Source organism: Dama dama, chromosome 14, assembly GCF_033118175.1.
Source record: "Dama dama isolate Ldn47 chromosome 14, ASM3311817v1, whole genome shotgun sequence".
Taxonomy (NCBI): Eukaryota; Metazoa; Chordata; class Mammalia; order Artiodactyla; family Cervidae; genus Dama; species Dama dama.
Window position 1 is genome coordinate 1,158,164 of NC_083694.1, and position 13,556 is coordinate 1,171,719.

Below are 13,556 nucleotides of genomic sequence, written 5' to 3' on the forward strand. Positions count from 1 at the left end.
CTCTCCTTACTCTTCTGTGTTTGTCTAGATACCAAGAAACTTAGAGGGAGCATTTTGCTTGGGGTCTGGTTCGATACCACAGTTCTCTTCTGCATTATTCGTTTTGTTTACAGGGTGACAGCTGCCCGTTCCGCCACTGTGAGGCTGCCCTGGGAAATGAGACTGTTTGCACACTATGGCAAGAAGGGCGCTGTTTCCGACAAGTGTGCAGGTTTCGGCACATGGAGATCGACGTAAGTCTTCAGTTTGGGTTTTAGTAAGTAGTCTTGTGTCCTGATGGGACAGTAAAAAGTATGGCAGTAAAAAACATTTTATGTAACATGTGTGTTAAATTCTTCTTTAATGACCTGGTGAAATTTCTGTCATTAGTAAAATGCTCACTTATTATCGAGATGCTTTATGGTATGAATTAGTGTCATATTTCAGAAAGGCCGTTTGGTAATCTCTAAAGTGTAAAAATTATAATGTATATTTAGGGAGTATTTATATTTCTGTGTTTATTTTAAAACAGTCTGAACTTAGAGAAAAGTTGCAAGTATACTATGATACTTTCCTCTAAACCATTTAGGGTTAAATACTTTCATGACTATTTCCTACAAACACAAAAGATATTCTCTCACATAACTGTGATAAACCATCAAAATTAGAATATTAACATTTATGTTATATATTACTCTCATTGAATTCTCAGCTCCCATTCAGGTTTTGCCCTTGAGCTGGTGGCATTCTTTATTGCAATAGGAGTGAGCCCAGAATCATGTGCTGCATCTAGTTGTCATAGTGATTTGGCCTTCTGTCTAGAACAGTTGATCAGTTTTTTCTTGCCTTTCATTGACCTTACATTTTTGGTCACTATAGGACAGTTATTTTGTAGAATGTTCATCACTTTGGGTTTATCTAATACTTCCTCATTGCTAGGTGAAGTCACTCATTCGTGTCCGACTCTTTGCGACCCCGTGGACTTGTAGCCTACCAGGCTCCTCCGTCCACGGGACCTTCCAGGCAAGAGTACTGGAGTGGGTTGCCATTTCCCTCTCCAATCCTCATTGCTAAATTCAGATCTTATATTTTTGGCAGGAATATCACAGAGGTGATATTCCTCTCATTGCTTACCATTGAGTGGTGTACAATTTTAATTATCCCATTACTGATGTTAACTTGCATCACTTCATTAAGGTGGTAGCCACCAGATTGCTTCACTATACATTTTTTTTTGTAATTAAGTAAGTATATTTTGGAAAGGTACTTTGAGACCTTGTAATTCTCCCATTTCATATCAAATTTTGAATGAAGTTTTTTTCCCCAGCTTTTTATGTGTGACCTCAGTGATTTCCTGTTTTATTCAGTGTGTTATATGCCATTACTATCATTTTTTCCTCCTCAGGTTGATGTTTGGCCAATGCTGATTTCTGTATCTTTTTGATGTTTCCATCCTTCTTTGAACACTTCTTCACTTTCTGGCCTAACAAGATTATCCAGGTTCTCTACTTGCTTCCCCACCCTGCTCGTTCTCTGACTACACTCGAGCCCCCACTCAGGAAGATCCTGCCTTCCTCACCCTGCCTAGTCTTTGATGCCCCTTCTAGGCTGACCTCCTCACCCTATAATGAGATGGCTTCTGCACGGAAGCCTTCGCACCCTTCTCAGGCTCCAGCATTGTGCTGGCCCTCCTCCGACACAAATGCTTTGCTAGCCCTGGCAGCTTGTGCCAGGCCCACTTGGTCCCGTGGCTGCCTTCCTCATCTCAGTCAGCCTCCACCGCGCTGCTCTGGGCCTCTTGCCCTTCCTCTCCCAGTATGCACGCCTCCCTCTCTCAGCCTCACATTATGACTTTGTGAATTATTTGAGAAGGGGTGGGGAAAGAAGAAAGAGCCTAAATATGCAGTTTGTAGGTCTGCGGTTATGTAACCACTCCATTCCGGTTTCAGCTGAGTACCTGGTGGCTCAGTGGTAAAGAAGCGCCTGCCTGTGCAAAAGACATGGGTTCGATCCCTGGGTCAGGAAGATCCCCTGGAGAAGGAAATGGCAACCCACTCTAGTATTCTTGCCTGGGAAATCCCACGGACAAAGGAGTCTGGTGGACTGCAGTCCATGGGGTTGCAAAGAGTTGGTCATGACTTAACAAATAGATAACATTCTATGCTGGCTTCCAAATAGCGGATTCACTAAGTATGTTCAGAAAAAGAAATGCTCTTGCAACTTTTGAAAAATCCTGCTGTAACATTGCAAGCAGAACAAACTGGCACAACTCTTAGGAAAGCTGTGCCAGTCTCTAAGAACATATATTAGATTGGTGCGAACATAATAGCTGTTTCAGACCGTGAATTTTAAATCATTATAACTAGCCTGAAACACATCTTTATTAATCAAAATAGGATTAATTACAATCAACACATTTTGCCAATGAGAAATAAATTGTTTTGGGATTTGATGAATTCTTGGAAAACATTTTCTGCATCCTGCTGGTTTTGGAAGCGTTCCCCATGCAAAAAGTTGTCAAGATGCTTGAAGAAGTGGTGGTTGGCGAGAGGTCAGGTGGATATGGTGGATGAGGCAAATCTTCATAGCCCAATTTGTTCCACTTTTGAAGTGTTGCTTGTGCAACAGGTGGGTGCTGTTGTGGAGAAGAATTGAGCCCTTTTTGTTGACCAGTGCTGGCTGCAGATGTTGGAGTTTATTGTGCGTCTCGTTGATTTGCTGAGCATACTTCACAGATGTAATGGTCTTACCAGGATTCAGAAAACTGTAGTGGGTCAGACTGGCAGCAGATCACCAGTGTCCATGACCTTTTTTTTGGTGCAAGTTTAGCTTTGGGAAGTGCTTTGGAGCTTCTCCTCTGTCCAGCCGCTGAGCTGGTCAGCCTCAGTTGTTTAAAATCCACCTTTTGTTGCTTGTCCCAATATGATCAAGAAATGGTTTGTTGTTGCATGGTATGAGAGAAAACAACACTTGAGAACAGTGATATTTTTGATTTTCGGTCAGATCACGAGGCTTCCACTCTTCAAGCTTTTTCACCTTTCCAATTTGCTTCAAATGCCGAACAACCACAGAATGATCACCTTTGAGTTCTTTGGAGGATCAGCTTTAATGATTACTCTCAGTTGGTCATTGTCAACTTCTGAGCCAGCTACTGTGATCCTCATCTTCAAGGCTTTTGTCTCCTTTGCAAAATGTCTTGAACCATTTCATACACCATTGCACTGTATGTTTGTTATCAGTTCCTGGGCCAAATGCATTGTTGATGTGAGTTGTCTCCACTGCTTTATGACCCATTTTGAACTTGAATAAGAAAATCACTTGAATTTGATTTTTGTCTAACATCATTTCCCTAGTCTAAAATAAATGTAAAATAAACAGCATATAATAAGTCATTAGCAGAAAGACATAAAGTGAGAAATGCACATTAAAATTATGTATAACATAATCACATTTGTTTAAGAATATATTCCAGTATGAAACAGCAACTTTCAACAATGCAAAAACCGCAGTTTTGCATCAACCTAATACATTTGGAATTCTTTAGAAAACTCACGGGACTTAGCATATGGCTTACGCATGCATTCATGCATGCATGTGTGTGTGCTCGGTCGTGTCTGACCTCTTGAGACCCCATGAACTGTAGTCTGCCAGGGTCCTCTGTCTGTGGGATTTTCCAAGCAAGAATACTGGAGTGGGTTGCCGTTTCCTCCTCCAGAGATCTTCCTGACCCAGGGATTGAATATATATCTCCCACGTTTCCTGCATTTCATGTGAATTCTGATTTATTACAGTGATAGAGTAAGGATACACTGATTATAAAAGAAAAAGATAGTCATAGTCTGGAGTTATTCACACATGCGTTTCTTTTATGATCTCTGCATGAGGGGTCACAAAGAACACACACTTCCCCCAGCAGTGAAAATGCAGCAGTACATGTGCGTGTTTCTGCTCTGGGAAGCCCATTATATGGAGCTTCCCTGGGGCTCAGTGGGTAAAGAATCTGCCTGCAATGCAGGAGACTTAGGTTCAGTCCCTGGGTCCTTAAGCAACAGAATGATTCCATATTTGTTAATTAAATACTTATGGTAGTTTTATAGTACATAATCTACTGCAGATGATGAGCATTCGCTGTGTATCTTTGGACCAGCTCTATGTCTTTCAACCATATATATGGCTTTTTTTAAAAGCTAAAGAAATAATCATGTAGGAGAATGTTACTATGAGGATGTGTTGCTAAATGAAAATTTACACAATTATATGGAAAACCTTTCTTTTAAGTGTGAATCAATACATTTTACAGTTTTGGTTTTTTTTAAGAATTCTATAACAAAATAAGTGACTCACTGTAATGGCATAATAGGTATTAATTTTATTTTCCAAGTCATCTTTATTGTTTGTGTATTACTTTTTATTTTGAAATAAAATTCAGTAATGGTATTAAACACGTTAAATGAATGTCCCGTGACTTCAGTTTAAAGATAATGCTATCATAGTAATCATCCAGTAATTTGAAGGTTGCTTTTAGGAAAGAAGCAAAGACAGATCCAGCAGCAGGGAAGATTGGCATTAGGTGCTACCTCAAGAAGTAATTGGATACTTGTTATTTTAAAGAGCAATGGTAGCTTTTAAAAAAAAAAACATTTATTTATGTGTTTATGTATTTATGTACTTATTTATTTGGTTGCACTTCCCTGGTGATAACAGTGGTAGCACTTGGTAGCTTCATGGGTTTCCCTGGTAACTCAGCTGGTTACAGATTCAGTCTTGAATCTGCCTACAGTGCGGGAAACCTGGGTTTGATCCCTGGGTTGGGAAGATCCCCTAGAGAAGGGAATGGCTAGTCACTCCAGTATTGTGGCCTGAAGAATTCCATGGACTGTGTATAGTCCATGGAGTCCCAAAGAGTTGGACAGGACTGAGCAACTTTCACTTCACTTTTCATTTGGTTGCTTGGGGTCTTTGTTGCTCCTCATGGGCTTTCTTTAACTGCAGTGAGCGGGGCTACTCTTCATCGCAGTACACGGGCCTCTCAGTGCGGTAGCTTCTCTTGTTGCCGAGCACAGGCTTCAGCACTTGTAGCGCATGGACTCAGTAGTCATGCTACATGGGCTTAGTTTGCTCCACAGCACGTGGAATCTTCCCAGACCAGGGATCAGACTCATGTCCCCTGAATTAGGCGGATTCTTACCCACTGTACCACCAGGGAAGTGCAGTTGTAGCTATTATACCTAACTTTTAAGGGTAACAGGATACTAATAAATACTATCCAGTTCTTTCAAAGACAGAGTTATTTGCTATACTTTTTTAAAACGTGGCAGTAAGTGTAGGACATAACTCTTTTCCATTGTTGTTGCTCAGTCGTGTGTGATTCTGCAACCCCATGGACTGGCTTGTCCGGCTTCTCTGTCCTTCACTATCTCCCAGAGTTTGCTCAAACTCATGTCCATTGAGTCAGTGATGTCGTCCAACAATCTCATCCTCTGTCATCCCCTTCTCTTCCTGCCCTCAATCTTTCCCAGCATCAGGATCTTTTCCAGTGAGTTGGCTCTTGGCTCTTTGCATCAGGTGACCAAAGCATTGGAGCTTCAGCATCGTCCCTCCAGTGAATATTTAGAGTTGATTTCCTTTAGGATTTGACTGGCTGACCTCCTTGCTGTCCAAGGGACTCTAAAGAGTCTTCTCCAAAGAATCCATTCTTCAGTGTTCAGCCTTCAGTGTGATCCAACTATCACATCCATACATGACAACTGGAAAAACAAGAGCTTTGACTATATGGACCCTTGTTGGCAAAGTGATGTCTCTGCTTGTTAATACACTGTCTAGGTTTGTCATAGCTTTTCTTCCAAGGAGCAAACATCTTTTAGTTTCATGGCTGCAGTCACTGTCTGCAGTGATTTTAGAACTCAAGGAAGTAAAGTCTATCACTGTTTCCATTGTTTGCCCATCTATTTGCCTTGAAGTGATGGGACTGGATGCCATGATCTTATTAGTTTTTTTGAATGTTGAATTTTAAGCCATCCGCTTTCACTTTTTACTCTCCTCTTTCACTTTGATCAAGAGACTACTTCCTCTTCACTTTCTGATTAGAGTGGTATCATTTGCATATCTAAGGTTGTTGGTTTTTCTCCCAGCGATCTTGATTCCAGCTTGTGCTTCATCCAACCTGGCATTTCACATGATGTACTCTGTATGTAAGTTAAATAAGCAGTGTGACATAATTTTTACCAAATCACCTTTCAGAGATGTTGAGACAGTTTACGTTTCTGTTATCAGTATGTGGGACTCGTGATTCTTCCACATTCCTACCAACAAATTGTCAGTCTCCCAGTACAGCAGATAGTGGGATCATTGCCCTTCTTGATACCTTTAAGGTTCTTTTTGTTTTGGGCGTTGTTTCTCTTATAGAAGTTTTTGAATAGTGCTGCTGTTCTTGCCTTGAAATTTAAAGCTTACGCTGCTTATTATGAGAGATCTAACATAATGCAGGTTATTAATCAGACATTAATTACTTTTCAGAAGTGCTTATCAGGACTTTTTTTTTTATTGAGTTATATAGAAATGTGCACAAATCATTATCTTACATGCTGAATTTTCATTAAGTGAGTATACTTAATAGACCAGCACCCAGATCATGAAATAGAACATTTCCAACCCTGTCTTCCCCCTCTATCTCCTCATTGTCATTTACCACAATCCCAAAACTAGTCACCATCTTGACCATTCTACCATAGTAAAGTTTTGCCTGTTTGGTTTTCCCATAAATAGAATCATACAGTATGTGCTGTTTTGTTTAGCTTCTTTGATTTTGCACCCATGATATTGTTTATTCCCTCTCATTACTGGATAGCATTGTATTTTATGAATATACTGCAAAGTATTCCAGAATGTATATACTGGAATGTATTCATTCTAGTGTTGCTATACATTTGCTTTGTTTTCCATTTTGGAGCTCTTTTTAATAGTGTTGCTTTGAAATTCTTTATATACATGTAATGTAATGTCTATGTTAGAACTAATATGTGTTTCTCTTGGACATATATCCTGTGATCCAGCAAATCATTCTATTTTTGTTTTTCTTGTTCCCTTTTATAAAAGCAAGGTAGCTTGGGAGGGAAACCTTTCTAGTGTGTTACATGAGCCTTTGAGAAGTCACAAATGGGAAGAATTCTTTTATTCAAGTCTTGAACTCTCAGCTTCAGATAACAACTGCAGTTTATTGACTCTTCTATCACTAAGTGCTTCTTGTACATCATTTCCTTTATTTCTCATAAGAAACTGATTAGATAGCTACTGTACTCCCATTTTATAGCTGAGGAAAGTGAGACTAAGAGGTATTATTTATCTGACATTACATGGTCAGTAAGTAATACAATAGAGACTCAAACACTATTATCTTGGACTCCATAATCTTACCTACTTTAGTACCCTACTATTCTAAATTAAGTATGGACATTTAGGATGAGGGGAAGGAGGAAAGAACAGCAAAGTTCTTCCCGGCTCTTTAATTTCTCCATCATGCTAGGATATGTCACTTTTATTTTTATTTTTTATTTTTTTTGATATGTCACTTTTAGCAACCCCTTTTCCTCATACTCAAAATCATTTCACATGCCTCAGATTTTTTACCCTTGTGTGAACTTTGTCCAGAAAACATGACCAAATTAATACAGGTCACACTGATGTCTTTTTCCTCTTACAGAAAAAACGCAGTGAGATTCCTTGTTATTGGGAAAATCAGCCAATGGGATGTCAGAAACTAAACTGTGCTTTCCATCACAACAGAGGACGTTATGTTGATGGCCTTTTCCTACCTCCAAGCAAAAGTGAGTTTCGTTTTTTAATTTTAAAAGGCTAGTTGCTATATAATGAACGCCTACATGCATATATAGAGTAGTGTAAACATTGCCGTCTCTGTAGTCTTGTGAGAGAGCAGTTTTATTTTCACTTCAGATGAGGAAACTGAACTTTATTAAGGTTAAATGACTTGTGCACAGTCATAAGCCAATAAAGTAGCAGTCATGATTAAAACTTTGTTGACAAAAACTGTGCTGCTTCACAAATGTTTCTTGGCACGGCAGTTTAGGTTACTTTAGCTTACCTCATTTCCCATTGTCTTATCATGCTTACAGAGATTTTCAAAAGAAACTTGATTCTCCAGGCCAGGGGTTGGCAATCCTGGTCTTTCACCTGTATTACAAAGTAAAATTTTATTGAAATGAAGCCCTGCCTGTTTGTTTACATATTTTCTATGGTCAAATTTTGTGCTACTGCTGCAGAGTTGAGTAGTTGAAACACAGATCTATGAGGCTTAAAATATTTACTGTATACTTCTTTATATTAAAAAATTTGCTTATCCTGCTCTGAGGTATAATCTAAAATAAAACTTACACTCTGTCAAAAGCTAGTATTTATTTCCTTTTAAAGTAATTTCCTAGTGGAGTGATCAGCCATTTAAAAGCCACATTTGCTGTGTGATTAAAATCTGATGGCTGTATATTTTTATCTTCTTTAAGGGGAAAAAAGTCTCACTCCTTTCTCATATGATTCAAAAGTATTACCCACTGTCTCTTTAAAAAGCTGCTTCTTGATCCTACAGCCTAGAATTTCAGTATTAAAATTTAATGTCTAGAATGTGTAAATAATTACTATGCATCTAGCTTTTATTCTCTTGAGTGCCCACTTTGTGTTTACATGGAGTGAATAATTTTTAGCTAGAAGCCACATTTTCCTTCCTGGAAGTTTAGAACCTAATTGGGAAAATTAAAAATTTAATTAAAAGACATACATTAAAAAAGACAGTGCTCAAATCACCAAGCTTATTATAGATAGTTGGAGATTTTTTGATGAATTGGGACTATTTTTTTTTTTATTTACAACTAATTTTTTATGTCTAGCTGTGTTGCCCACTGTGCCTGAGTCACCAGAAGAGGAAGTGAAAGCTAGCCAGCTCACAGTTCAGCAGAGCAAATTATCTGTTCAGTCTAATCCCTCTCCTCAGCTGCGAAGTGTTATGAAAGTAGAAAGTTCAGAAAACGTCCCCAGCCCTACACACCCACCAGTGGTGATCAATGCTGCAGACGATGACGAAGACGATGACGGTGAGCTTTAGCTCTTTCTTTAGGACAAGTAAAGGACCAGGGTAACTTAGCGAGTTAGCATCAGACTTGAAATTCTACATCTGTTTTTTAATTGGAAATTTGCCTTAAATGTTGACAATATAGATCAGTTTTCTGAGGAAGGTGATGAAACCAAAACACCTACCCTGCAACCAACTCTCGAAGTTCATAATGGATTACGAATGACTTCTACCCGGAAACCTGGGGTCAATTTAAAACAAGGTAAGAAGGGGCTATTTTGAAGCTAGTTTCTGCTCATAAATCTTACAGCACTATTGAATATGTCCAGACTATTTTAAATACCTTTGAAATTTAGTTCATGATTACCAGCACCTCCCTCTTGCTTGTGTCCATTACACTCATTCACACACACACACTTGCATATCTTTTCTTCACTGAGAAAACATTTGAATGCTGGATGTGTGTGTACAGATAAAATGCAAGGGTGAAATGGTGCTGGTTCCTCACGTGGTTGCTATTTGTGTTCCTAGGTGAAAGTTTGAATTTTGGAATAAAAACTCTTGAAGAAATTAAATCAAAGAAAATGAAGGAAAAATCAAAGAAGCAAGGTGGTGAGTTTTCAGGAGTTTTGACATGGAGGATTGAATGTTGCTAGAGAAGACTAAAAAGACACTTGGCACCAACCAAAATGAGCAAATAGATTTTGATGTTTGTGGCTTGTTTGAATTAAAACATCGTCTTGTTTAAATCATAGTTGCCTTTTTAAACCATTGCAGCTGTTTTTCAGTCCCTAACTATTCAGAGCTAGGCACGTACAATAAAAAACCTGAAAGAACTTGTTTATTTTGAGAAATATAACTCTAAAGAGTAGCATATAAACATATAAACTCTTTTTTTTTTTTTTTGGCCACATTGCGTGGCTTGCAGGATCTTGGTTCCCTGACCAGGGATTGAACCCATGTGCCCTGCAGTGACAGCTCAGAGTCCTAACCACTGAACCTCCAGGGAATTCCCTAAACTATTATTAAAAGAGGAAAAACTTTATTTTGTAGTAGGTGAATTCTTCCTCAGGAACTGCTAGAATTTTCTTCTAGCGCTTGCCTTAGTTTGGTTGATCTGTATTTCATATTAGGTTAGTGCAAAAGTAATTGCGATTTTACATTATTGAACTTTGCTGTTTGATATTGGGATACATTCTCAAATGTGTGTTACACATCATTTTAATGTTCATTTCTCACTTTGTTTTTTGCTAGTGACTTATTACTTGCTATGTATTTGATATTTATTTTAGACTAGGGAAATGGTGTTAGACAAAAAGCAGATTCAAGTGATTTTCTTAATTCAAGTTCAAAATGAGTCATAAAGCAGCAGAGTCAACTCTCAATATCAGCAACATGTTTGGCCCTGGAACTGCTAACAAGCATACAGTGCAGTGGTGGTTCAAGAAGTTTTGCAAAGGAGGCTTGAAAATGAAGATCATAGTGGACAGCTAATCAGAAGTTGACAATGGGGATCGGGATGGGGAATACATGTAAATCCATGGCTGATTCATGTCAATGCATGACAAAAACCACTACAATATTGTAAAGTAATTAGCCTCCAACTAATAAAAATAAATAAAAAAAAAAAAAGAAGTTGATAACGACCAACTGAGAGCAGTCATTGAAGCTGATCCTCTTACAGCTACATGAGAAGTTGCCAAAGAACTCAGTGTTGATCATTCTGTGGTCATTTGGCGCTTGAAGCAAATTAGAAAGGTGAAGAAAGTTGATAAGTGGGAACCTCATGAGCTGACCAAAAACCAAAAAAATCGTCGTTTTGAAGTGTGATCTCTTATTCTACACAATGACAATGAACCATTCCTCGATCATATGTAACATATATGTACACATTCCTCGATCACATGTAACAAAAATTGGATTGTACATGACAACTGGCAGCAGTTTAGTGGTTGGACTGAGAAGAAGCTCCAAAGGACTTCCAAAGCCACACGTGCACCAAAAAATGGTCACGGTCACTCTGTTGCCGGTTTGATACACTCCAGCTTTCTGAATCCCACTGAATCCATTACATCTGATAAGTATGCTCAGCAAATCAGTGAGGTGCACCGAAAACCCCAATGCCTGCAACTGACATTGGTCAACAGAAAGGGCCCAGTTCTTCTCCACAGCAGTGCTTCAAAAGCTGAACAAAATTGGGCTGTGAAGTTTTGCCTCATCTTCCATACTCACTTGACCTCTTGCCAACCAATAACCACTTCTAAGTACCTTGACAACTTTTTGCAAGGAAAGTGGTTTTACAACCAGCAGGATGCAGAAAATGCTTTTCAAGAGTTCATCGAATGCATGTGTTTTTACACTACAGGAATAAACTTACTTCTCATTGGCAAAAAATGTATTAATTATAATGGTTCCTATTTTGGTTAATAAAGATATGTTTGAGACTAGTTATACTGATTTAAACTTCATGGTCTGAAACCGCAATTACGTTTGTACCAACCTAGTAGATACCGTGTGAAATGTATTTAGAGAGAATCAGATGATTGGTTCTAAGTACCTTGTTAGAGCTTGTTCTGTAGCCGCTTTGGAGTTATGTTTTGCAGATGATTGAGTATAGATGGAAAAAAGTGAATTGACACACCTAATAGCTGATGTGCTTCTGAGGTTAACTTCAGTATAACGTTAGCCTTACTAGTAAGTAAATGAAAGTAGATTGAGTGCCTGAGTAACTCAGAACAGTTTTATATTTTATTTTCACATTGTGCCAAAGGCAGATAAGAAATAAGACTATCTCCCTTGCCCTACTCCCATTTCACTGTAGGCAAACAGGAACAGAAAGATTGCTTGGCTTGAAGTTCAGTGGTTTGTATTGGACTTAACCTGGTCTCAAAAAACAAAATCTCTTGATTTATGATAGCTTCATTTTTCATGAATTATTTACTGTTCTTTGACTTTCTTTATTTAGAAGGTTCTTCCGGAGTTTCTAGTCTTTTACTCCAGTCACAGCCCATGCCAGGTCCTGAAAAAGAGAATGTCCGGACTGTGGTGAGGACAGTAACTCTGTCCAACAAGCAAGGTGAGGTATAGGTAGATCTGAAGAGTTGTAAGTTACTACTTTTAAGTGGGAGAGCAGAATCCTTGGGTTTGGTGTTATTGGTGGATTTGCAGGGAGATTTTGAGTATGTTGATTGGATAGAAGGATGAGAATTAGTGCATTTGACTCTACTGTTTTATTAAAAGGTTGAAATTGTTAATCATGCAGCTTTCATATTTATATATTTAAGTTTTACATTGTTCATTTTATCCAACGAATTTATTGACTGCCCATTGTAGGTAAAGAACTATAATAAACCCTTTCATTTAGAGAGAAATGTAAAAGTTTTTTCCTTTAGTAGCTTTAAGTCTGATAAGGAATATGATGGAAGTAATTATAGTATGCAGATACATTTAAATATTTGTGTCATTCAGACAACAAAAGATTAAGAGCTCACTTCTTGCTGGATCAAGGAAGGTTATATAGGAGAGTTAGCAGTGAAGTAAAGTATGCTTTTATTTAATCTATGGACGTGTACAAGCAGAAATACAGCTTGGGTTTTGTAACCAGTTGGTTAGATACAGCTTGTCTTTGTATTCTTGATCACTGTTAATAATTGGGACTGTGTTATTGCTTCCTTTGGACTGTTCATTTGGTTATTTGAATTATTACTCAGTAGGTTGTTTTTTTTTTTCCCCTTTAAATGTCAGTAGTCTTTATTTCTCAAGACTGAGTTCTGATTTCCAAGAGATTTTCTTAATATCAGAGCATACTTTGTATCCATTAGTAGTTATTGAATACAGGAAAAATTGGATAATGATAGAGAAATTCTGTTTTTGCCATTTTAGGGGATGAACCTCTGGTAAGATTGAGTCTAACCGAGAGACTGGGGAAACGAAAATTTTCAGTCGGTGAGATAAGTTTTATGCATATCCTTTGTTTTCTGCTTGCTTGTGCATTACTTGATATCTCCTCTAAAATTCTCTTCATACGGATGCCCAGTCAATGTTGAAATTGACAGCCTTATATTTCTGGCCGAAAGCATGTATAAAATATTTTTATGTATTTAACATGTGCAAAGTCATACAAATTTAAAATTGTTCTTGAATTTATTAGTGCTGTTTTATACCTAGGGGAAGTATTTTACCATGTAACTAAATTATTGTGTAGTGACTTTAGTGTGTCTGTCTCAAGAGAGTTATTTTGAAAATCTTAACTGACTCCAGAGCTTCTTTCATAGTCTTATGTGCTTATGCATATGAAATCTTACCTGTTTTGTGTTTTGTTTTATACCATTCTTGCTGCCTGAGAAATTTTAGGTAAAAAATTATGGAATTAATCTCTTAATGTCAGCATATGTGTTAACTTTGTGATTTTTGGGTTGTATATTTAAAGTATAAATAAGAGGAGACAGAGAAGTATACTCTGTATAGGGTCTTTAAAGTTTTTACAGAACCCTGCTAAGGT

The 13,556-nt window shown here is 38.0% G+C and overlaps 1 protein-coding gene across 1 annotated transcript in view; it reads left to right on the forward strand.

The window, feature by feature from the left end:
• ZC3H11A (zinc finger CCCH-type containing 11A) overlaps positions 1-13,556 on the forward strand; it is a 45,063-nt gene that overhangs the window by 15,757 nt on the left and 15,750 nt on the right. Inside the window, exons 3-9 of the mRNA XM_061159849.1 lie at positions 114-233; positions 7,679-7,802; positions 8,874-9,077; positions 9,201-9,317; positions 9,587-9,667; positions 12,021-12,131; positions 12,938-13,000. Of these exons, the coding sequence (XP_061015832.1) occupies positions 114-233; positions 7,679-7,802; positions 8,874-9,077; positions 9,201-9,317; positions 9,587-9,667; positions 12,021-12,131; positions 12,938-13,000 (820 nt within the window). The remainder of the gene's footprint in view (positions 1-113; positions 234-7,678; positions 7,803-8,873; positions 9,078-9,200; positions 9,318-9,586; positions 9,668-12,020; positions 12,132-12,937; positions 13,001-13,556) is intronic.